Genomic DNA, 25070 nt, shown 5'->3' on the forward strand with positions numbered 1-25070 from the left:
GCTGGAAGGACACAGGGATGCAAGGACCCACGGATGAAGAGCCGTCCCTCCGCCACATCCCCCGGCCCGCACCCCCCAGCCCCTACCCCACCGAAGGGCGGCACAAGGGCGCCCGCAGCTCCTCTGCCCCCCTCCCGTTCTTCTCCCGAGCCCCGCCGAGGGGCGGAGAGGGCAGGGACGGGGAGGAGCGGGGCGGCCCCGGCGGCTCTGCCCCTTCTCCTCCGCCGGGGCTCGGCGGAGCAGCGCAGCCGCCCCTCGCCGCGCCCCCCGCCGGCAGCCAGAGGCGGGCGCGCAGCCCCCGCTCGGCTCAGAGCCGCCGGCAGCCGGCGGTGCTCGGTGCCCGGTGCTCGGTGCCCGGTGCCCGGTGCCCGGTGCTCGGTGCCCGGTGCTCGGTGCCCGGTGGCCGGTGCCCGGTGCTCGGTGCTCGGTGGCCGGTGCCCGGTGCCCGGTGCGCGGTGCCCCCCGAGCGCGGAGCGGGCCGGGGGTGCGGGGGGGCTCCGAGCTCCGAGCCCCGCTGCCGGGCGGAGCGCCCCCACACCCCCCCACCTCGCCTTTCTTCGCGGAGCCGTGCGGATTTGGGATCTACCTGCTCGTCTGGGGGCTTTGCTTCCTTCCCCGATCCTTTTTTTCCCCCTTTTTTTTCCCCCTTTTTTTCCTTCCTTTTTTTCCTTTTTTTTTTTTTCCTTTTTTCTTTTTTTTTTTTTTTTTTTTTTTTCCTTTTTTCCACCGCCCGTGGAGGAGCTCGTGGATTTACTAACATGATCTTGGCAAACGCCTTCTGCATCGTCCTCTTCGTAGGTGAGTGGCAGCCAACCCTGCCCTGCCCTGCCCTGCCCTGCCCTGGCCCGCCCTGCCCGCGGGCTGTGGGCGCTGCGCATCCGCTGGCTCTTCGTCCGGATCAGGAGGGGGATGAGGCGAGACACCGCACGGCGGGATTTCCACTAGGGCCAGGAGATTCTGCCTATGCTCTACCCAAGCTTAAAGCAGGGGGGTAAACCCCGGCCAACCCCTCGGAAGCCCCCCAGGGGCACCGACGGCGGGGACGTGGCTCTGGCCAAGGCACCGCGCAGGATCTGCGGCCGGTGTGCGGCAGCAGAGCCCCCGCACGATCCCGGTCCCCTCTCGCCTTGGCAGCACCGTGAGGATTTGCATTTCGGAGGATTTGCCCACCCCGAGCCCCCCAGCGCCCTTCGTGCCCCCCGTTCCCGCAGGCGCCTTTGAGCTCGGCGTGGAGCAGCGGGCTCGGAAAGTTGAGCTAATCGCATGTGCGTGTGCTCGGGGAATCGCCGTCCCCGCTGTTGCAATCCGTGCGCCTTGCTTTCGATCATGTGTGAGTTATTTAGGAGCTCTGGTGGCTGCCAGGAAGAACGCTTCGCATTTCTAGGGCAGCCTCCTGCGGCGATGGGGAAGGTGCAGCTGGAAAGGGATGGGAAGGGGAGAAGTCAGAGGTTGTATTGGTCACGGGGTGTAGAAGAAGCAGATGAGCAGGGTCCCGTTTTCCCCCCGGGAGGCCAGCGAGCTGCCCTGCTGTGTGTAGGGCTGCGGCTCGTGTGCTGTGTTCCAGCCGTGGCTACGGCAGCGCCTGCACCCCGCTGGCTCTGCGTGCGAGCGATCCCGAAAGCTCTACAGCAGCCTGGAAAAACTCCGCCGAGCTCGCCTCGGCTGCGAGGCCGAGGAGAAGGGACGGGGAGCTGCAGAGGGCTGGCACACGAACCTCCCGAAAGGGCACCCGCGGCGGAGGACCCACCCTGTGCAGGGTGCTCAGCACCTTCCGGGGATGCTCAGCGCCCTGGGTGAAGGGGGGGGCAGGTGCTCATCCCCTCTGCTGCTCCCCGATGTAATCCTGCTGGCTGGGGGGGGGATGCTGTGCCGTGGTGGAGAGGGGTCTGCGTGCCGCCCCCACGCTGGTGTGGATGCGGGTCTGGGCGGCGGGGGGCTGAGCCAAAATTTGGGGTGTCCTTCCCTGTGACCTGCTGGGGACTGTCAGGGTCCGGGCACAAAGCTGAGCCAGAGGGAGCGAGGTCTGGGGGCACGATGGGGGCTGCCGGGGGGGCAGCCCCATTTGTAGGCACGGCTGAGTCGCTGGTGGAGGTCTCACGAGGGGGCTTCAGGAGGGCAGGGACCGCCGGGATGCTCCACCTGAGGCATCCAAGCCGCGGTCTGTCCTCCTCGCAGGGCTGGCAGCCCAAAAGCCAGACCCCCAGCCCCTTCCCCGTGCCCCTGGGGCTTCCTGGGTGCGTGGCGGGGCCGGGCAGGGAGGAAGCCCAGCTCTTGGTTTAGCTCTTAACATCTGGGCTTTTCTTTCCGGAGAGACAAAAAAAAAATATATATATATATCCCTCTCAGCTGGGATAACGCAATTGCTACCACGACAGCAAGGCTGGGAGGCTGCATGCTCCTCAGCAATTCTTTTTTTTGTTGTTGTTTTTAGTCAAGTTGCAAGGATAAATATTTCCCTCTGCCTGTGGCCAAAGGTCTCTGGCACGACCAGTAAGAGGAAAAAAAGCATTACAGCTAAAAGGGAATGGTGGCTACGGAGCCTGATGCTGCCTCGTTCCCTGGCTGGCGGAGGTTTGTGCCTCTGCCTGCGAATCCGTGCTGCGCTCTGACCCCCCCGAGCCGGCCGAGGATTACGTTGAAATTCCCTGCGGGTGTTTTATTGATACGGGTTTAGCCAGTGGTTTGTCCGTGACGTGATTCGGTTTGGGTAGGACGAAGGCTCAGCCTGCCCCACCTTGCACCCCTGCAGGGTTTTGGGGGGCTTTGCCCGGCCTGGCCGTGCCGTGGGGCAGGAGGGGAGGGGGGTCCCAGAAATAACACCTTGATTCCAGCCTGTCCGGCCGGGGCTGAGCGTGTGGCTGGCTTTGGGGCAAAGATCCGGGCTGCTTCGCCCTTCCTCCGGAGCAGGACAGCTCCGTGCCCTGCTCCGCGGTGCTGCTGGCATCCACAGCTCGGACGTGGTGGTGCTGGCTGGATTTACTGCTGGCCTTCCCACCCCGGCACCACGCCGCCCAGGGTGCTGGGCCCCTCGGGAGGATGCTCCAGGAGCTCCAGAGCTTTTTGCATCGGAGCAAAGCTGTCTCCCTTCCCCGCACCCTCCCGGCACCTGCGGACCCTGCCCGGGAGGCGCACGGAGGCGGCGAGGAGAGGGGAGCGCGGCCGGAGGAGAGGCTCGGGACCTGCAGCGAGGCTTCGTGGAGGCAGGAGCACGAATTGGAGCCGAGCTCTGGGCTTGGGGCTGGAGCCAGAGGGATGTGCAGCCGGGATGAACGAGGAGAGACGGCGTGGTGCCGAGCCGTGGGATGGCTCTGCCTGTCTGGCAGCGCCCTGCAGGAGCAGCTTGTCCCAGCTCGCTGGGAGGCTCAAGGCTGTGGTTTCACGACGTGCGAGGATGCAGAGCCGGCCCCTTTCTTCTCGCAGCGCCACAACTTCACCCGTCTCGTGGCGAAGAGCTTGCATTTCGGCCCTGGGGAGCGTTTGGGGATGCCAGCTTCTCCCCCGCCGTGCACGGACCCTGCCTGCTTCCCCTGTGGAATATAATCCCGAGAGGCCGAGGAGAGCCGTGGCCAGGGACACCTGCCACCCCACCTTGGATCTAACACGGACAGAGGGGCCCTGTGGCTGCTCCTGCTCACCTGGACGCCCTCCAGACCTCTCCAAGCACACCGATGGTCTTTTGGGGCCACCAGCTGAAGCCCAGGAGGACGCGGTCCCAGCCCCGCGTTGCTCTGTCCCTCCTGCAGAGCCGCCCGAGCCCCCGGTGTCCCCTCTCGTGCGGTGGCAGGGGACGAGCCCTGCTTGCGTGGAGCTCCCTGCGTGGCCCCGTGGGTGGGGGGACACGGGTGGCCCTTGTCACATGCCTGTAGGTGTCACTGTCCCCACGCCGTACCCGGACGAGTGGCCACGGAGAGGGAAAGGGGCTTGGAGCTGGAGGCTGACATTTGCTGCTCCAGGAGCTGCTCCCCGTGGCACCACGGGCAGTGACACCCACGGCTCGTGGCGGGGGCGTTGCACGCAGTGGGGTGTCCCTGTGCGTCACCCCCTGGGGTGGCCGAGGATGCCCCCCACGTCCCACCGTGCCCGTCTTTGCTTGCTCCAGGGCTTTCCCTGCCTGCAATTGCAGGCTTGAAGATGGGGGCCCAGGAGTGGCAGGGGCTCTGCTGTCCCCTCCCTGTCCCCATCGCTCGGCTGGGGACTGTTGCAGCCTGTCCCCCTTCCCCATGCGCCCACAAAGGGACACCCGCCTTGCCCGGGGTTCTGCTTAGCCAGAATTTTTTTGGAAAGCAAAAAGCGAGCAAGCGATGGGAATAACGGGAGAGCTCAGGGAGTGCCTGGCAGGACGGGGAGAGCTCGGGGCCGACGGCCAAGGCAGGGCCCGCGGCGAGGGCAGGAGCTGGAGCACGGCCTCCTGGAGGGGTGCAGCACAGAGGCAGGCAGGAGGCCGTGCTGGGGGGAGAGCTCGTGCCGAGCTGTGCTGCTCTGCAGCCCTGCCGAGCCCGGGAGCTCAAAACCCATGAGTCAGACGCCCTGATAATCCCGTGGCCGGGCTGAAAATGCTGAGCCCCAACCTAAAAAAAAACAAACAAGCCAGCAATGCGCATGGGGAGTTTGGGTTGGCTTGCTCTGGAGGTGTCGTGTGCGGAGGCTCGTCTCCGCGGGCACCAGGGCTGGAAACACGCCGTGTTTGTCCGTTTGCTTTTTGCTTTTCATGAGGAATGGAGGGGCCGGTGTCCTCCTGTGTCACAGCCCCCTGGCGAGGCTGCAGCTGAGGGCAGGGGCTGGGAGCGGAGGAAGGATGCGATCCCTCTCCGGGCTGCTGCGGGGTTTTGGGGGGGTGCTGCAGGGTTTTGGAGGGTGCAGCTGAGGACACGTCCAGGCAGGGGCCGGGAGTGAGGGAAGGATGTGATCCCTCTCTGGGGTGCTGCATGGTTTCGGAGGGTGCAACTGAGGACACATCCAGGCAGGCAGGGCCTGCGAGCAGAGGAAGGATGTGATCCCTCTCTGGGGTGCTGCGGGGTTTTGGAGGGTGCAGGAGAGCAGTGGGGAGGTGCAGGGGAGCAGCGGAGAGGTGCAAGGGAGCGGTGCAGGGGTGCAGGGGAGCGGTGCAGAGTCTGCTCGCATCTCTCTGGATTTCGGGGCTGGCATCCCCCCGAACCAACCCCAACCCTTTTCCCTGCACCCACCCGCACCCCATCTGCACCCCGCTGCAGGGCACCTGGCTGGGGGCTGAAGTTCGGCGTCTCGGGGCGGGTGCGCACGGGGCAAGGACTTCTCCCCACCAACACCCCCTCACCTCTCTCTGCCCTCCTCTCTCCTCCCGCCTCCCCTGGGCCAGATGAGACCCTCCGCTCGCTGGCCGCCCCCCCGTCCCCCCCAGGGCAGGACCCGCAGGGCTGGCGGGCGCCCGTGGACTGCGTGCGAGCCAACGAGCTGTGCGCGGCCGAGCCCAGCTGCAGCTCGCGGTACCGCACGCTGCGGCAGTGCCTGGCGGGGCGCGACAGGAACACCATGCTGGCCAACAAGGAGTGCCAGGCGGCGCTGGAGGTGCTGCAGGAGAGCCCCCTCTACGACTGCCGCTGCAAGCGGGGCATGAAGAAGGAGCTGCAGTGCCTTCAGATCTACTGGAGTATACACCTCGGGCTGACCGAAGGTATGGGGTTGGGTGCTGCGGGGTGGCGGTGGGGTTGGGGGTGATGGGGCGCGGGGGTCCCGGACCTATTCGGGGTCTGGGGGGTCTGGGGGTTGCTGCTTTCTCCAGCAGAATGGGGCTGGGGGTTGCGCAGGGGTTGGTGCCCCCCTTGGTCGGAGGATGCTGGTGTGGGATGGGATGGGGGCGGTGTGCCCACGGTGGGCTTGGGGCAAGGGGGAAATGGGTTTGGGGGCTGTGCTGGCAGCCACAGCTGACTGCTACCACGTGGTGGGGAGGGAGCTGAGCGTGGGCGCAGGGCTCCTCTCCTGCCACTGCCTCCCTCCTGGTCCCGAATCGTGTCCCCCAGAGGCTGCGGGGTTGTTCCCCACGTGTGAGCAGGGTTTGCAGGCTGTACCGACCCCGTTCCCCCCTGCAAGAGGCTGGGGTGCGGGGGAGCCTTGGAAGCAAGCCCCACAGCCTCGTCTGCCACGAACGCTGGAGGAAACGGGGGCTTTTTCCTGTGGTTTTGGGCAAGCCCCAAGTCTCCTCTTCCCATCTGAAAGGCAAAGTGCTCTGAGGTCTGCAGACAAAGAGGGTAGGAGGGAGTTTCTTGAGAGCATCCGGCACTTCCCCTTCTGTCTGCCCTTTCCAGGGGCACCAGGACTGGCACCAAGGTCTTTGCAGCATCTCAGGGGCTGTGGGGATCCCCTTGGGGTGCAGAGGTCCTCGCTGCCCCCCAGACCCCCCCAGTCCTTGCTCCGGGAGGGCTGGCAGCAGGGCGGGCTCGCTGGGGTCGTGCCACGCAGGGGCGATGCTCCAGAGGCTGCCGTAACTGCAGCCTGGTGGAGGAGTAAATCAGAGGCTGGAGCAGCGCAGGTAATTGAAATTGGATTTGGCCAGGCCGGGGCTGGGTTGTGCATCGAAGGCAGGATTAGCTGCTGCCTGCGGGGGCTCCTCCTCGGCCCCTCGCCCCTCTGCGAGGCCACCACAGGGGCTGGGGCTGCCCCATCACCCGGCTGGCTCCTGGCCCAGGGCTCAGAGGGGCTGGGAACTGGTTGGAGAGGGAGAAACTGGTGGGGAGGGGCTCGCCTGGGGCTGGGGCTGCTGCTCACGGGGTTTGCTCGGCTCTCCGACCACCCCTGCGCAGCTTTGCCAGGCTGGGGACGGGCAGAGCCAGCACCAGCTTGACAGCACAGATCCCTCTAATGGGCTTACGGCCGGCTCTGCACATGGAAGCTCTTAAATCCAGCTCCAGCCTGTGCAAAAATCTTGCTCCAGAGCCGCCGGGTCACGGCACAGCCCATGCAAGGGCATGCACCCGGCTGGGCAGTGGCAGCTTGTGCGCAAGCACCTGCAGCACAGCGTGTGGTGGCAGCTTGGCCCCATTTCCACCGGGAATCTGGGCGTGGAAAAACTCCTGGTCCTCTGCTGTTTGATTGTCCTGGCTTATATCCACCTCCTCAAGAGGAGTGCAGGGGATGGGGGCACATTTTACAGCCCACGGAGGAGAATCTCTCCCTGGCAGGGGGCAGAGCATCCCCCCTGGCAGACCCCACAACCATTCCCGCAGTGGGCACGGGGCTCTGCCCACCCCCGGGAGCTGGGATTGAAGGCAGAGGAGAGGCTGGTGATGCTGGGAGCCTTCGGTGGCAGGGATGAGGAGTGCTTGCACCCCAGCACGCAGCCCCCTGCGGTGAGCCCTGCTGGAGTTGCCTTCAAATCTGGGTCAGCTCAGGGATGAGCGAGCCCCCAAACCCGCCCAGAGCAGGAATTAGTGCTTAATTGTTCTCTACCCCTCATTAGCAGCCTTCCTTCAGCGGTTTCAGAGGGCTTTGCAGACATGAATGGAGGGAGCTTTAGTGCTCGATGGGTACTCCAGGACCTGTGCTTTGACTCGTGAGGGAAAAACAGGAGATTTTACCAGGTCTAGAGACTCTGGGGAGATGCAGCAGCTCGTAGCTTAAAGATGCACAAACCAGCGAGTGGGAGAGCCACGAGGAGCCAGGGGTAGGCCCCGACCTCGTGCCTTTAGCAAGGATGCTGTGCCCCGGCCGCCTCCATCCAGCCCCTGGGCTGCGGGAGCGAGGCAGTCTTGCCATTAAGGAGGGCTGCTTTCACTCCAGCCTCGTTCCTGGAGGTTAATTGCATCTCAGCGAGCTCAAGAAAAGTCCTCTGCCCTTTTAATGCTCGGTAATTTTCCTAGCAAGCAGCAGGGTTCAGCTAGTATTTAATTATTTATTGCATTGGCAAAGCAATATACCGTGAGGTTACAGTGTTTCCTAAATGCACTTTAATAAAGGTGCTATTTGTCACTGGAGCATTAGGAAACCCAGCAAAACGGGAGGACACGCTGCCCGGAGCCTGGTTCCTCCGGGACCATCATCATCATCAGTCCCTGGTGGGGGCTCTTGCCCCCCCGTAGCATCACGCAGCATCCCCCTGAGCACGGCAGGGCTGGAAACCCACGGCCACAGCCCCAGCTGGGGTCTCCCCATCTCCCCTCCCGGCTCTGCCCTCCCCAAAATTCCCCAGGGACAGCGCTGAGGGGCTGCAGGGCTGGGTTCGTGCCCTCCCCCATCGCTCCCGACCCCATCACGAGCTTGTTTTCCAGCACGTCAAGTGGCTCCTTAATAATCCTTAAATATCCTTGAAATTACTGGGCTAAATGCTGCTGCCTTGGGCTAATGGTGGCCGGGAGAGCTGCAGCCGTGGGGCACAGCGGGGTTACCCCCAGCGAGGGCACCAGGGTGCAGGATCCGGCCCCGAGGGCTGCCAGGCACAATGGAAATCGATGCTCCAGGCTGGTGCTCAGCCTCTGACCGGGGCTTTCCAGGTCCGGCCACTGATTTATTTTTATATATATATTAAATATATAGTCTGTGTTGTTTTTTTTTTTAATCTTGCGGCTCATGGGGTTTGAGGAGAGCATTTCCTCCCCCGAGAGCTGCGGTTCTCCTGAAATCAAATTTCTCTGGAGTTACACGAAGGGCGCGCAGCAAAAGCACGTGGGCTTGTGCTTAGGGCAGGGGGGGAGAAGCGGCTGGGCTGGGGATTCCCCTGGCAGGTGAGGAAGGAGGAATTTAGGGTGGGTAGGTCGGTGCTGAAACGATTTGCTTCTCCGGCCAGCTCTGCGTCCCCCCACCCCACGACAACCATCCCATTTCTCCAAAGCGCACCAGAGGCAGAGCGGAGCGGAAGACATTTTTTACAGCCTTCTTTTTTAAGGAAATGCTTTTTTCGTTAACAAACAAACAACAAAAAATCCGGCCTTGAGTCCAGACCCTTAAAGCTCCGGCGTGCAGCTGGCCGGGGCTGTGCGGCCGTGCCGGCGGGACGTTGACCTTGTGCGTGTGAATTCGCTGAACCGTGGGGCTCAGCCCGAGCTCAGGCCAAACCCAGCTGGGGCAAGGAGCCGAGCTCATGGCAGCCAGCAAAAATCACCCAGAGCATGGCCCAAGCGGGCTCCTCCTGCCCCGCAGGGCTGTGCTTGGGGTGCTTCTTGCTTTGCCCTTCTCCAGCTGGAGGTGGCCGTGCCCGGCGTGGCCGCGCTCGCTCACTGCGCTCTTTTAATTTGCTTCCTCTTCCCCTTCTCTTTCCTCCCTCCCACTCCAGGAGAAGAATTTTATGAAGCTTCCCCCTACGAGCCGGTCACCTCTCGTCTCTCTGATATATTCAGACTCGCTTCAATTTTCTCAGGTAATAAAAGCAACATGCTTCCGCTGGTTTGGTTGCTCCTGCCTGGGAATACAAACCTGCAACCCAGCTCCCTGCCGGTGAAACCCTGCAGCTCCCTCCCCTGCAGCTCACTCCAGCACTCCCCCAGCCCACCTTTGGCCTGCCCAAAATCCCCCTGCCTGAAATTTCCCTGCCCGAAATCTCCCTGCCCACTTCTCCTCCATCTCCTCAGAGCTGGTGCTTGGGCATCGTCCGGTGCTGCCCCTGCCCGGAGCACCGACAGCGTCCTCCTGCTGGGCTCTAAATTCCCCCCAGGCTGTGATTTAGGTTTTTACCTTCTGGACTCTAGCCATGGGTGAATAATAAGTAGAGAAGGTGGGCTTTGGGATTTGTAAGTCACTCGTTTGTCTTGCCACATCCACTGGGGTTGTGGCATGAGATGGGGGAGGCTTGGACGGGGCGCAGAGCCTCCCGCTGCCCGTGGGTCCTGCATGAAAAGCCCTTTGTGTCCTGGGAGCCGAGGGATGCCCTGTCTGTGGCCTCGGAGGCTGGGAAGCCGGGGGGGGGACCCTGTTTGTCCCTCCCTGGGGTTGCTGGCCTGGAGCTGAGCCCTGGGATGCTGCTCGGAGGAGGAGCAGAGCCCTTGGGAGCACCTCTCCGCCCTACGCCCTCCTCTCCAAACCCAAACCCAACCACCACGGTCCATTAGGAACTTTTTTTTTGCCATCTATTTCCATGACAACCCTCAGCTCTGCCACCACCCCTCTTCTGAATTAGGTCAGCGATGCCTTGGCTTCTTTCTCCTCTTAACCCTTTCCCTGAGAGCCACCCAGGGGTTTCGGGGAGCCTTGCGCCCCCCCCGGCACCCCTCACCGTGCACCCAGCTCATGGGTGCACCTCGGGGAGCCCCTCGCTGCCGTCACCCGCCGGGTTTTGGCTCCTGGAGCCCCTCTCCGAGGCTCCCCGTGGGGAGTTCAGTGCCGGTTCGGGATGCCGATGCCACCCCCCTCCCATCTCCCGCGTGCCTTTTTGGATTGCATTATCGTCAAGGAAATATTTCAGCCGCTGGAAAGTCGGAAAAGCGGAGTTTCTGGAGCGGGGATTTTTAGATTAAACGCTCACGGCTTGATTTATTCAGAAATGCAAGGCGAGAGGGGAAGGAAGCCCCTCCGGCTTTTGGGGAAAGGGGGAACCGGGGGCTACGCTCCGCAGATGTGCCGTGGCCACCGGGGTGGCCTCGCTGCTGCTTCCAGCCCCTCTCCATCCCCCTCGTGTGGGGCTGGGGGTGCGGAGAGCCCGCCGGGACCCCCAGCCCTGACCCGCAGCCCAAGCGGCTGAAGCAAATGAGTTGTTGCTGTTGTTTCTGGATAACAAGGCTGAGCCGGCGCGCTGTTAATTGCTTGTGGGGATAGCGCAGGGATTACGTTACCTTGCGAGGAGGAAGGGAGGGAGGGAGGGAGGCGATGCTCGATGCTCGCGGCTGGGCTCTGGTTTCTCGCGCCCCAGCTGGGAGCACGAGGGGAGCAGGGGGCTGGGGGCAGAGCCCCCTGAGCTGCACGGGGCAGAGCAGAGCGTCCCGGTGAGGATGGATGGTGCAAAACAAGAGCCTTGCCCAGTGCCCTGCAGGAACAGAAGCCGTGGTGAAAGAGGCAGGCGTGGGCAAGAAGGAATTGGGGGAACTGGAGCAGCGAGATCAAGAGGCTTGCCCAGCACCAGGGTTTGCAGCAGCTCCCCGCCAGGCTCGGCCCCTTGCTTGGGAAGCACGGGGCCAGCACCCAAGAATTGGTGGGCACCGGGTGGCCAGGCTCAGCCCGTGCTGCCTTCCTCATTGCCCTCCTCCTCTTGTCCCCAGCCCCGTCCTGTTCCGATCGGGCAGGGACAGCCGGTGGCACCGCTGCTCCCGAAGCTCCTTGGCCCCCGTCTCCTGCCCGCCTCATGAAATTTTCATGCCTGTGCTTTATTAATGAGCTCCCCAGGAACCCTGCGCTCTCAAGCATCGGCTCTATTAAAATGCATCCAGGTCCCTGCAGGTCCGGGGCAGGGCAGGCGCGGTGCTCGGGAGGATTAGGCAGTAAGCCGGCACTTTGCACAGATCCCACGCTCGTGCTGGAGAGCTGCCGGCTGCGAAGGCTCCCTGCATCCCCCTGCAGAGCCAAGGGCTGCTTTGGACCAGCAGAAAGGAGAACTGTGCTCCTCCTTCCTCTTCAAACACTTCATCCCCTCCTGCTCCTCTGGCATCAGCCCTTGGCTGGAGGGACCCCGTGGCACCGCCAGGCTAGGGGGGCTCCTGCAGCCAAATTCCCGCCCCGTCCCCTCTTTGGGGTTGCACAGGAGGGCGCAAAGCTCCTCTTTGCTCCTTTCTCCCCCTCTCACAGCTTTATTCCCATCACCCTCCATAAAACATCTCTCTCAGCTCCGGCGACCTCCTTGCCTCTTGCACCATTTCTCGAGGCAGATGTGCTTATAAATCAAATATCACGAGAAGCACTCACTTTAGGTGTGTTGTATCAACCCCCCCATCTCAGGGGGCATTAACCCCACCGGTGATGTGTTTGACGACACGCTCAGAGCAGCTTTCCCAGGGATGCTGGCGGGTGGGCTTGGGGGCTGGCAGCACCCCTTCTGCACAGAGGGTGGGAGCCGGGGGGGTTGCACGGGACAAAACTGGGGAGAAAGCAGGTTTTGTCTTCTAATTAGGACCTATTAATGCAGGTGTTGCTGCTTGCAGGAGCTCCAGGCTGGGGTGCTCATGCCAAGCTGGATAAAACTGCAGGAAAATGAGCCCAGGTTGGGTCCTGGGCTGCAAATGGTGCCCCCAAAACTCTCCTCACCTGGGGAGCCAGATCCTGCACGCCCTGGGTAGCAGCAGGGCCATGGGCATCACTGCACTCAAAGAGGCAAAGCGAGGAAGGGGAACCATGCTCCCCAAGGCAGCTGATTGCCATTTGCTAATTACCAGGGCCTTACAAACACGCCCGGTAGGAAACCCTCCTCAGTGCTGTCATTTGTCTTTGCCAGTGGAAGCCAGGAGACAATGGAAGAATCCACGAAATTGGCTGGGCTGCGAAGGAGAGGAAATTAGGGAAGAAATTGCTGGTGCAGTCAGGTGACTTTTAAAATAGCACCTGGCCTGCCAAGGGCAATTCATCATTTTGACAAAAACAAAGCAAAAAAATAGAAAAAAATCAGCGTTTGTTCCCACTTGGTGGTTTGGCTCTGTCCATCCTCTCCCTGGCTGCTTTATTTGCTGACACCTGGGATTCCCAGGGTGGATGCAGGACACGGCTGGTGCCTAGCTCTGTCCCCATCGTCCCTGCCAGGGCAGGACTTGGCCCTTTTGGGGTCATGGCTGGGGGTGACCTGGCTTTTGGGAGCCCCAGGAGGGGATACAGGGGCTGGCTGGGCCCCGTGAAGCTCATCAGATTATTCTGCTTTGGAGCAGGCTGGATAATTAATAATTATTCTTCGAATAATTGACTGGAGGAAAAAAAAATGTTGTAAATTCATGGCATGAATTATGCACTGAGGATGGTTTAACCAGGTCCCCGTGTGTGCTTGGTGTGTGTGACCTCCTTCCTTGTTGGAGGAAGGCTTCCAGATCGTGCAGGGGGTGAAAGGATGGGGGGACCGTGGCAGTACATCCCCTCCCCACCTCCAGCACAGCAGGGACACGGCAGTGCCAGCCCCTTCCTGGTGGCACCTTGGGGCTCGAGGACGTGTCCCCAGGGACCAGGCTCACCTCTTCCCCTTCTCTCGCTCTCGGGGCAGGAATGGACCCGGCCACCAACTCCAAAAGCAACCACTGCCTGGACGCGGCCAAAGCCTGCAACCTAAACGACAACTGCAAGCGCCTGCGCTCGGGCTACATCTCCACTTGCAGCAAGGAGATCTCGGCCACCGAACACTGCAGCCGGCGGAAATGCCACAAAGCCCTGCGCCAGTTCTTCGACCGCGTGCCCAGCGAGTACACCTACCGCCTCCTCTTCTGCTCCTGCAAGGACCAGGCTTGCGCCGAGCGCCGGCGGCAGACCATCGTCCCCTCCTGCTCCTACGAGGACAAGCACAAGCCCAACTGCCTGGAGCTGCGCAACGTGTGCCGGGCCGACCACCTCTGCCGGTAGGGGATCCGCGACGGCTTCTGCTCGGTGCTGGAGGGGGATTTTGCACGGGGCCGTGGCTGGTTTTGCATTGCTTTCTTGTTGCACGGCTCCTTTCCATGTTTGTGGGTTGCCCCGAGGCTTTTGCATCCTCCCAGCTGTGTGTGTTCACTGGCTGGGTGTCCTCCATTAGCCCAGCTTTTTTTTTTTTGCCGTGTGAAATGGGGAGGGTTAAGGGTTTCTGGCCACTTGTGGCGAGGTTGGTGTGCTGGGAGGGGGCCCAGAGTCTGGTGCCCCCCCCCCTTGTTGCGGGGTGAGCCCACGGGTTTGTGCAGGGCTGTGTATGGTTTGTGAGCTTTGGGGGCTCTCCATCTCCCCGAGGCGTGGGGAGGACAAACATTCATCTTGAGGCTCTGTGACACTGGGGACACCCACACCCAACAAAATCCCTCGGTGTGCTTTCAGCATCCACAGCGAAACCCCATCACTGGCAAAACGTGCTCCTCTCCCGGTGCTGAAGCGAAGTCGGGGGAGATCAGGCTTTTTCTCCATTATGAAACTCATTATTCATAGGGCAAAAAACCTCCTGTCACCCTCCAGGGTCCGGATCAGCCTCGTAAAGAATAAGTTTGCTATGAGGAGGAGGGTCTTGTTGCCATCACGGTGATGGAGGTTCCCACAGCCCAGTGACAAAATAAATAACGGCGCTTTGGGTCCTCCCCCGGCTGCGAGCAACTGCGTTTGAAGTGTGGGAATGTGGCTTTTTATCAAAAAGTAATACAATACGCCAATGTCTATGAATAAAAGATATCAGGGCTGCACTGAGCCGCGGCCAAATTAATGGCAGCACCTCTCTGTCAGCAGGAGAGGCTTGCTCAGGCGTTAAATGCTGTGGATGTGCCCAGCTAGTGGCGGGGAACAACCCATTTTGGGGGTTTGGGGCTGTTTGCTCTATGGGGGAAATGCATTTTCCGGCAGTAAATGATGGTGCCCGGCTAGGGAGAGGTGCCCCAAACCCTGATTTATTCCTGGATCCAGCTTTGAGCATCGGTGTGCAGAGATTTTTGCCTTAATCTTGGCTGTTTTCTCCCCACAATGGGACCTGGCAAGGCTGTGCATGGTGCGCACTGGCCTGTGCTGCAGGAAGGTCCCATCCTGTCCCTTCTGCTCGGGGGCGGGGGGGCGCTCCCCAAACCTCACACCCCCATCACAAGCAGCTGCATTAACCAGGCTGCAGCACGGGGGTGTAAGAAGGGTTAAGAGCCTGCGGCGGGGAGCCCGGGGATGCTGGGGATGCTGACACGCTCCAGCAGCTCGCTTGACCTCCTCGGTTTTGCAGCTGCGAAAGTGTTTAAAAGCGGTGACCTATCCGGGGTGAGCAGTGCCTGCACCTGAGCTGAGCTCCCTCCCCGGAGGCCAGCAGGAAAACAAAACAAACAAAAAGGTTTTTTTTTTTTTGCTGTATTGATGCTGCTTTGCAAGTGAGAGAGGGTCTGGCTTTTTCATCCCAGGTATTTGGGATGGGAACAGCTCTGGCAGAGGCTGGGTGCGCTGTGTGTTCCCAGCGAGCAGGCGTGCACGCACGGGATGTGCTTTATTGCCCCGCTGCTGGTTTGGGGTCTCCTCCATCCTTCCCCCTCCATCTCTGTGCTTCTTCCCCTCGGTGTTCAGCCTGATCCAAGCTGAGTCCCAGCACTGCGTCCTGGGGCTGGTTTTGCAGGTGGGGAGTGGTCTGTGGGGCTGATGCTGGGGGCCTCCGCTCTCCTCTGCCTGTAGAAATAACGAAGGATTGGCGAGAGGATAGCGGCCGGGGTCATCACCGAGTGCTGGGATCGTGTCTAAGCAGTGTGCTGGCTTTGTCCTGCTTCCCACAGCATCCGCCCCCAGCTTGCACCCACCTAGAAGCAACTGGGCATGAAACCCTCTGCACCTTTGCGCCCCTGCCCGTGGGCACATGCAGCTTTCAGTCCCTTGTGGGATAAGGAAATATGCCTGCACTTATCAGATCAGGATCACAGACTGATGCTCATCCTTATTAGAGCATGGGACTGGCAAGGGCAGCGAACTCAGGAGCAGATCGGCTGCTGCTCCACCAGTGATGGGAGATGAGATAACACTCCTGCACGGGCTCAGACCCTAATTAGGCCTCCCAGCTGAATGCCTAATGAAGGGTGAAGCCCTCAGTACAGGGATGTGCCTTTATGGGGACATTTCCTCTGCACTTTGCAGTGATCAGCACCAAGCTGGGTGCCTGGGGATGCTCAGAGCAGGAGCACCTGCGAGGCCACCGAACCCCTCCATGAGGTTCCTGGTCCCCAAACCCAGCTCCAGCCACGAGGGCAGGGTGCAATCAAGCCCAGATGGCTGCAATTTGTGCAGCTTTTCGTGCGGGGAGCTCTTCCCGGCACAGCAGAGGAGCCTGACAAACTCCCCGAGCTCTGTGCCTGATTGCAACGGACAGGTTTTAGCTCCCAGAATATAAAAACCTTTTGCAAAACACTAACCTCAGCTAAGGGGAAAGGGAAGGAGAGGGGAAAAAAAAGAGCTGATTTCAGCAGCTGCAGTTTGCTGTATTTTTCATCTTGCATCAGCAAGTCGGGAACACAAATAATCTGGTCTTATATGCTTCACTGATGCTGGTGCTGAAGAATTTCCCAGCCTCCACTGGCTCTTGCTCCTCAGCATCCAAAGGCAGGGTGGCTGTTCATTTTCCTGACTTTTCTCTAGTTTTCGGTGTATTTCAGGCAGTGTTTGTGGTGGTGGTGGGGGATGGATCTTGCCTGGCTCCTAGCAGGACCCCTGTGTCCGTGTGTGTGTGTTGGTGAGGTTCATTTTGGTAAAACTGGGCAGAAATAGCCTCATTTTGGCTGTGGTTGTGAATCCAATTCCTGAGCTGTGCCCAGGGGAGGGGAAGCCCTGCTCCATCACCGATGACCCAAGGGGGAGACTTGGCTCCGTATCAATTAAACACCAAAACACGGGAGCAAAATGCTTTCTTTTAAGCCCGCGTCCTCGCCTTCACGCCCTTTGCTGAGCACAAAGTGCCATCTGTAATGGATGTCGCCTTGATAAACAGCGGCGCGCAGCTCAACTTTCTCATTATGCCACATAATGAGAGCAGCTCGGAAGCGTGGCTCAGCTGTCCGTGGTCGGGGAGGAGCAGGAGGAGGAGGGAAAAATGCTCCTGGATTTAGCAGCAGCTCCGGGAGAGGCAGAGGGGAGCAGTGCTAGCGTCTCAAGGGGGAACAGGGCATGGTCAGCGGGGTCCCCAATGTGGGTGCCTGCATCAGGGCTGCAATTACCTGCAAAAACCTCTGAATTGGAGCTAAAATATCAAATCTGTGAGGGCTGGGGGCTTTGGCTTCCCACCGAAGGAAGGAATGGGGAGGAGAGAGGATGTAAGTGGGGTGCCTCTCCCCGGGGACCCCGTGGGCACCCATGTGCAGAGGCAGCCGGGAGCGATCTCAGCTCCGTGGCCACCTTGCTCAAGGCTGCCCACACTCTTAACACAATAATAAGTCAATTCGCACTGAATAATTAAATAGAGAGCCTTCATAAGTATTGACTTAATGTGACAGCAAGTCTATACTGACTCAGGGTTTGCTTATGTAAACACAATCTCCTGTTCGGCTTAGTTAGCAGTTCAATGAAATAGAACAGTCCTTCAATTAAAATCAAATGATGCGTGTGTTTAATTCTTCCCTTCACTTACCGGGTAATGATAGGGTTTGAGCATAGGCAAGAGGATAAAAAAAATCATTCAACCACTCTTACCCGTGATGAATCAACACGCAGTGTCCTAAAATACATCTGGTAACTAAACTTCTTAACTAACAACTTCCAACCTAGCCCCTGGTCTCTCTGTCCTCGTTTCCTTTTTCTCAAGCTAGCTTGGCTCTTCTTACTCTGTAATTTTGGGGTTCTCCTTTGTTTTGTTCTCCTTTGGTTTGTTCTTTTTGCCTCTTTCCTGCTGTCCCCATCTCCCTGGGCAGCTTTGGGCTGGTTATGAGCACCGGTGCTCATCCTCCAAAGACGTGATTTTCACTAAATCAGGTATAAAGCCAAGTTGGCCGATAACTTTTCCTGGATAAAACAAGTATTTCCACCCATCCTTTTTTCCCCTGTGAACTATTTCCTAGCTTTTGTAGAGGGTCATCCAGAGCAGTGGAGTCCTGCTCTGGCTCCTCTTTTGTTCCCTTAGCCGATGCCATCCCCACGCCTCGCTGCGTTACCTGGCCATGCCGCCCTTGCTGTCAGATGCTCAGTTTTTATTTCTGCATCCCCTGGCTCCAAATGCATCCATCTCCAGCAGGACAAGCGACCGGGAGGAGGGCACCCAGTGGGTCCCGGGAGCTTTTTATGTCTTGCTGGGCTTTGTGTGTTGTCACAGCTCCTTGAACATCCACCGAGCTGTGGGGAGGGGGGGCAGGCATTTTTTCTATGCCGCCTCTCTGCGCTGATGTCTATTAAAGCCATTTTTCCTTGGTCCCTGTAAATTGCCTGTGAAAAACATGTCTTGAGTAATCTCTGCAGCTCGGACATTTTCTGCATGAAATATTCGAGAGCCTGATGCTGTTCGCTTTGATGGGTAGAGAATTATTACCAGCGCCGGGCTCGGACTTCTTATAGGCATGTGGTGATGGGAACAATTAGCACCCAATTAGGCACCTCGCATCTGTTCCGGGGATTTTTCTGCTCAAAAATCGCAATGTACCAACAAGTGGAGAAAAAAAAAAATCTGAAATTCTCTGCTGTGCAGGTAACTTTTAATGTTGGAGAGAAGGTGTCACGTTGGCAAGCTGCTGAGGCTTTCCTGCGTGGTACCAAGGCAGGAGATGAGTTATCTGGGATGGGTGCCCAGAAGGAAACCCCACTGGGGTTGTCCCTGGTGCTTAGGGACATGTGGTTGACGTTGGTAGCAGGGTGATGGTTGGACCAGACGATCTTGGAGGGCTTCTCCAACCTTCATGATTCTATGACCTTGCAGAGGGGCTGGCATGCACCTAAAATGAAAAATGCAAGTCCTGCCGTGGAAGGGTTGGCTTTGAAGGATGTATATCATTAGAGGGTTGTCCTGGAGGCCCTTCAGGAAAGCAGACATGGACGAGGTCATGCTCGGTGTCTTCCTTTTTTCCCCATCACTGACCCCAGCTGCCAGCCCCGCTCGCTCCTGCCCAGCTCTTGCGTATCGAGGCAGGGACTGGCTGAGCCCACCTGCACCTCGAGCCACGAGCCAGCAGTTTGGCACAAACTCCTCCTGTCTCTGCTCAGATGGACTTGGCTCCATCTCCTTTTTGCCCAGGCACTTAAAAGCAGAAATCTGAGAAGCCGTGGGCTGGTTCCAGTAAGGTTTATTCCTGGCAGTTCGAGCCTCATCCACCGACTGCGAACTCATTGTATACAACGGAAAGAGTGACATCTGGCTTGGATATTCTGGAAAGATTACCAGCTGGCTTGTCATGTATTATGAAAAGAATAACATTTGCCTTAGAGGATGCTACAAGCCAGGAGCAGGGCCCCGGGGAGCAGCGTGACAAATTTTCATGGCACTCGGTGATGAACTTGCCACAGTTCTTTAAGAGAACTGACGTGCCTTCGCCTCTGATTTGGGCAGAGGGAAATGCTGTTGGAAACTTTATCTCCCGCGGAGCGAGGGAGGGAGTCCAAAATACCTCCCTGCGGTGGGAACCACGAGCAAGGAGCAGAGCTGGGGCTTTGCTGCTGTGTGATGCCCACCCAGGCTCTCCCCTCTGGGCCCCAGACCCCAAGGTTTCCCCGCACAAGCGAGCAGACATCCCTGGCTGCGTGTCTTGGTAAAAAGGGTGCCAGCTGCCTTACTGCTGATTTTTAGCATTCCCCACGTCTAGCGAGCGGTGCCCAGGAGTCCCATCTTCTCGTCACGAGTGCTCCAATAACCCAGATGAAGAGGCCGACCTTGCCCTGGAAATTTGTGGTCTGTTGGGAGGCGCTAAGTGGGTCAGACAGCTGGTGGAAGCGGGGAAATAATCCAACTGGCACCGCCAGCCGCCGGTTGATGGGCAAAAGCTGCGCGCAAGCCGGCCGTGGGAAGCAGCAGAAGGGATGCTGTGGGGTGATGCTGGGGTGTGAAGGGTGGGGGAGTTCCCAAAAAGAGACTCAGCTGCTCCATGAGAGATGGATGCATCGGTGGTTTGGAAAAAGCCCCGGTCACGGGTGGCTGGAAACAGCAGAAGTCTCCAGGAAAAAGGCTGTGCTGCACCAAGCGCTGCGCTCCGGCATGGAGCAGCCGGTGCCCTGGAGCAGCCCCAAGCAGCTGGGCTTTGTTCCCTCCTCTGTCCTTCCCCCGGTACGTAACACGTGAAGCTGCAGCAGGCTTCTGGCCGCGTGCTGGTGAGCAGGATCTGTCCCCTTCCCTGGCACTGGCTGCGATTAGGCGGTGCCTGCGCCCTTTTCCCTTTAGTGTGCTCAAGAGCGGTTGTGATGAAAAGTGCTGGATAAATGTAAGGTATTGCTGCAGATCCCTTCTACCTCATTCAATCACTGCTTCATTTGTTCCTCCATTTAATTTGATCAAAAACCTCCTGAAAACAAATCATTCCTATTTAAAAAACAACAGTTTCTAGCCTTTACTTTCATCAGTTCTCGTGGCTTTAGGCAGGTACTGCTGGATGATTCAATCACCGGTTGGACAAAGATGACATTTAATTAAGAAGGAAGGAAAAGGAAGCTAAAGAAAATAATGTATGCTTTCTTCTTTCTATATGACGCGTGAGAAAAAGAGCCGAGGAGGTTTTCTGTTGTGAAATGCAAGGTCTCATCCACAGTGTCAGCAGCTTGGCCGCTTCGAAGCGATTGCTCCTTGTGATTGAGATCCAGCCCGGGCCACAGTTCAGCCTCGTGTCTATCCATCTAATGACCGAGTCAATTTGGAAAACTGCCCTCCATCCGTCTGTCTGCCCAGGCCATCTGTCCATCCCCTTCTACATCCTTCACATTTCTTGATCCTTCCACTGCGGTGACTTGGTTTGTCCCAAGGAAAGGGACGTGAGACTGTCCCAGCCCCTGGGCTCTCTGCGAGGCTCCCGTTTGTTTTTTTTTTCCCATCTCAGCCACAAAAGAAAAACATACAAACCCCAACCTCCGGCATTTTAATTGCACTCTGAGTTTTAACGTTTCGAGGGGAAGATAAAAACAAGCAGTCAAATTTTACAGTCGCGTAACGACGCCGGGAGCGGCGCAGCCAGATGAGGTGGGGAAGTTTTATGGGGTGGCAGCGGTGGGGTGGGGACTGGGGAGCAGCAGGGACAGGGGTGGGGGTCCCTGGGGTGGGGGGTACCTGCCTGGGGGTGGGCGCCTGCTGGGGTCACGCTGCAGCTCTGGAGCCTCCAGCTCTCACTGAGCTCTCCTCTATATCCTGTTCATCCTCTTTCGTTTCCTTTGTTTTTTACAAATTTCGCTGCTGAGTTGCTCGGTGCCGGCAGCGGAGGTGAAATCCCGTCCCTCTCCCTCCTGTTTCTGCCCCCAGGTCCCGGCTGGCTGATTTCCATGCTAATTGCCAAGCCTCCTTCCAGTCCCTGACGAGCTGCCCCGGGGACAACTACCAGGCGTGCCTGGGCTCCTACGCAGGGCTCATCGGTGAGTGCTCGGACAGGAAACGGCGAGGAGGGCTCTCTCCATCCACAGCCCATCCTCAGCCCCTCATCTCTCCTCCTCTTCCTCTCCCGGGCGCAGGCTTCGACATGACGCCCAACTACGTGGACGCCAGCACCACCAGCATCACCATCTCGCCCTGGTGCTCCTGCAAAGGCAGCGGCAACCTGGAGGAAGAGTGCGAGAAGTTCCTCAGGGACTTCACGGAGAACCCCTGCCTCCGTAAGGCGCTCCCCCATCGCCCTCCTTCCCCTGCCCGTCACGGCCAGCAACCCGTTCGCACGACCCCCACGTAAATGTCTTCTCCTGCCCACCCAGGAAACGCCATCCAGGCCTTCGGCAACGGAACCGACGTGAACCTCACCCCCAAGAAGCCCTTGCTCCCCATCACCGTGCTGCCCAAGACGGAGAAAACCCCGTCCCTGCCCGATGAGATCAGCTACAGCAACACCATGTACGACACGAGCGTCATCACCACCTGCACCTCCATCCAGGTAGGAGCCCAGCCTGGTCCCTGCTGCAAACTGGGGGTGCTGGTGCAGTGCTGGGCTGCTCTGGACCTCCAAAAAACCCTTCTGCAATTGGCACAGCTCAGTGCGAGCCACGAGCGCACGGCTTGGCTTGCATGGGCTGTTGGTACCCAGGTGCCTGGCAGGATCTGCCCCCCCGGTCCTGCTCCAAGTGGTTCTGCAGCACAGGCGGTGCTGTGCCCGCTGAGCACCCTTTGCACGGCTGCAGCCAGCACCGTGCCAGCGGTGGGTGCACGCAGCCGGGGGAGCATCGCCTCTGCCCGCAGCACGTGCGGGCAGCAATGTCACCCTTGGGCAGTCTCTAATTAGATCCAGCACGCTCGAGTAATTACCTCTTCTGTCTTCTAGTTGCCGCCCCATGAGACAATCAGCGGCTCCATTTCACGCTGGAGCACAGGGACCCGGCACTGCCCCACCTGGGGCAGCACCCCCCTCTCTGCTGGGTGGGACCGGGGGTCCTGGTTCAGGGAAGGGAGGACTTGCATCCTGCTCCATGCTCAGCACCCGTCCCGAGCCCCACTTCTGCCCCGGGCTTGTTCAGGGTGCAAACAAGCGATTGCATTCCATGTGGTTTTGGGAAACTGGGAAAATGAGTTTTCTCATGTTTTGCTGGGCTTGCGGCTGGGTGCCTTGCTCTGGGGATGGGGGCACCGATTCCTGTGGGTTTCACAGTGGTGCTGAGCAGGGTCATTTGCAGGGGGAATGAACCTGGAACTCAGATGGGGCTGCGTCCACGCTTGCAGCTTCAGTTTTGGTTGCAAAAACAAGGGGTCAGCAAAGACCCCAGGGAGCCCAGCCCTGGGGTTCAGCCCCGGGTGCAGGAGCCTGCCCTGAGCCTGCCTCCTTCCTCCCCTCCAGGAGCATGGACAGAAGCTAAACAAGTCCAAAGAGCAGAGCCTGTGCTACTCAGAGGTAACCTGGGGGCAGGGGAGAGCCTGGGGAGGGGGTGCTGCTGTGGGGACCTCATCCCAGGGACTGCATTTCTCACCGACCCATGGGCAAAAATAATAGGCTCCTTCCCCCCAGAAATAAACCTGAGGGTGTTGCTGACTGCCTGATCTTCCCTCGCCCGCAGACCCAGCTGACCACGGACACCATGCCAGACCAGAAGACCTTCGTAGACCCCAAGGCAGGCGGCAGCCGGCACTGGGCGGGCCGGATCCTGCCCGCCGTGCCCGTCCTCCTCCTGGTGCTGGTGCTATAGAGGGACGGGGACGCTCGCCCCAGCCTCGGCCACGCCGCCGGTGCTGGCTCGGGAGCATCGGAAAGCGAAGGCTCACCTCGGGCTCCGGACTGCAACGCTCCCAAACACCGGTGATGCCACCACGGCACGGCGGTGGAAGGACCCTTGTGGCGCTGGGAAACTTTTGGTGGTTTTCTTCCCCCCGTTGTGTTTTTTTTTTTATTTTCCTTGCCTTTTTTTTTTTGTTGTTCGTTTTACGGTGCGTTGGGTTTCTCTGCTGAAGCAGGAGCCCGATGGCTCGTGGCAAAACCCACCCGCGCCCCCCCCCCCCCCCCCCCCCCCCCCCCAAAATGGGGAGCCAAAGCTGTGAACGGCACCGGGGAGGGAAAACGAGCATCGAGCAGAGCTCGGGCAAGGGCTGGCTGCAGGAGCCACCAGCCCGGGCACGCTGCAGGGACTCCGTGGGGACAAGGGACGTATCCTCATCACCCTGCTCCGGAGGACGACCGTGCTACCGGAGCCTCTCCGTCTCCCTCCGGCCAGGGAACTCGCTCCAGCTCTCTACATCATTACTGCCTTTGGTTTTTTTTTTTCTTGTTCTTTTCCCGTTGTCGGTGAGAATTTTAAACCAGAAAAGAAATCGGTATCCAAGCGGTGTGAGGTTGTCCTGATGCTTTCAGTCTGTCACTTGGAGAGGGAGATTTTTTTTTTTTTGCATCTTTTTATATTCCATCCTTCGTCCTGTCGGATTTGGGTTGGGATGGGCTCCGACCCCAGCAGCGGTTGGAAACCTCTATATGTTACTCAGTTTTCTTTTATATATACATATATAGTGTATGTATATAGTGTTCACCTATACCTACATATATGTATGTATATACATAACCATATACATCTACAGTGTGGCTTTTTTAAATTTCATTTCCCCTTTATTTTTAAAAAAAGAAATGCTCAAGTGGCAACGACTACAAATGTATTATTGTAAAGTTTATTTTTTTTAAATGATGTCTATAATGGAGGAAAAAAAAAAAAAAGAAATAAATCAAGAACAAAGAACCAAGCAGAAGCAAGAGCCGAGCTCGGAGGGCCGGGGGACGGCCGGTGCTGGAGCTGTGGGGTGCAGGATGGGGTCCATGTCCTGCAGAGCACCCCAAATTCTGCTCACCCTGCTGCTGCAGGAGGGACACCGGGTGGGCTGGGGGATGCTTGGCTACCAAAACGCGCGGGTTCGGGTCAGTGGAAATGTTTTGCAAGGCTGCGAACAATTCCCTGTCTGTTTTGCTCCAGGAGACAAGCAAACAAGCAAACATTTCAAAGGAGCTGACACGTTCCCATGTGGCAGGGCCTTTTTTTTTTTAATGCGAAATAACTTTGGTTTTGAAAATATCATCTCCTTTCCTTTGTGTGTTGTGTTTCTTTTTTGTTTTGTTTTGTTTTTTCCACAGCCACCTGACAGCACTTAAAACCCAAATGAAAGCTTGGAATTTGGGTCATACAAAACCTCAAGTTTCTCGAGTCGGACGCCCCTTCTCCCACATCACTGCTCGTGCTGGGGAGCAGAATTAGGGATTTGCAGGCAGGGGCATCTCGGGGGGGTTGGAGGGTGAAGCAGGCTGCTTGCAGGGGCTGTGGTGCCCCCCCGGGATGCTGCCGAAGGGACCAATATTCCCCTTTGCGAGGCAGAAACCCAAACCGCGTTTGATGTGCGAGTTGGCGCGGGGAAAATAAACATGTCACGTCTCTCGCAGGAGCCGCGCTGCAAAGCCAGGCTGCTCTTTAACATATCCTCTCCTCTAACAGCCAGGAAAATGACAGCTCGGAAACTGAGAGCCAGATGTGCTAAGCTGCTCGGCACCGAAAAAACATCGGCACGGCTCGGTGTGCGGGGGGGAGGGCGGCGTTTGGGGGGGCTCTGCGGCCGGGTTCGGGGTTCCTGGTGCATGGGGTGTGCCGAAAGCCTGCTGCCAAAATCAGCCCTGGCTGGGATGTTTCTGCAGAGGGTGGAGGCAGTGTGTTTCTGTAGGAAAGGGGCTGAGCATAGATGTGGCGTGGAGTGCTCCTCTTGGCAGCGGCGTGATTTCCTCCGCTGCTTATAAAGGTCAGAGGGAAACATCTGATGCCACATCTGCCGAGCGTTTCCCTACCCTAACCCCATCTGCAATCCTGACATTTCTATCTTCTCCTTCTTGCTCCCTCCTGACTGCCAGCAAGGCATCCGTCCCGTTCCCTGCAGCTCTTTGGGTCCTCCATCCCCAGCACAGAGCTCCGGGTGTCCAGGCTATGGGTTGTCCCCCCTCTTCTGGTGGTCCCCAAGTGCCAGGGGGACA

General features: G+C 58.8%; 1 protein-coding gene across 1 annotated transcript; it reads left to right on the plus strand.

Annotated features, from left to right (window-relative positions):
* The first annotated feature begins 263 nt into the window (after positions 1-263).
* On the plus strand, positions 264-24132 carry GFRA2 (GDNF family receptor alpha 2). The gene is made up of 9 exons (XM_040538456.1): positions 264-798; positions 5336-5650; positions 9242-9325; positions 13073-13421; positions 20906-21015; positions 21112-21252; positions 21349-21524; positions 22419-22472; positions 22636-24132. Exons 1-9 carry the CDS (start codon positions 759-761, stop codon positions 22762-22764), a joined length of 1398 nt encoding a protein of 465 aa, XP_040394390.1. The 5' UTR covers positions 264-758; the 3' UTR covers positions 22765-24132.
* Positions 24133-25070: the final 938 nt, after the last annotated feature.

This window comes from Cygnus olor, chromosome 27, assembly GCF_009769625.2.
Source record: "Cygnus olor isolate bCygOlo1 chromosome 27, bCygOlo1.pri.v2, whole genome shotgun sequence".
Classification (NCBI taxonomy): Eukaryota; Metazoa; Chordata; class Aves; order Anseriformes; family Anatidae; genus Cygnus; species Cygnus olor.

Coding starts and splice junctions, on each gene's coding strand:
- GFRA2 (XM_040538456.1), top strand. CDS start 759: ATGATCTTGGCAAACGCCTTCTGCATCGTCCTCTTCGTAG. Junction 13,422..20,905: donor CGGGCCGACCACCTCTGCCG/GTAGGGGATCCG, acceptor TTCTGCCCCCAG/GTCCCGGCTGGCTGATTTCC. Junction 21,016..21,111: donor CTCCTACGCAGGGCTCATCG/GTGAGTGCTCGG, acceptor TCCCGGGCGCAG/GCTTCGACATGACGCCCAAC.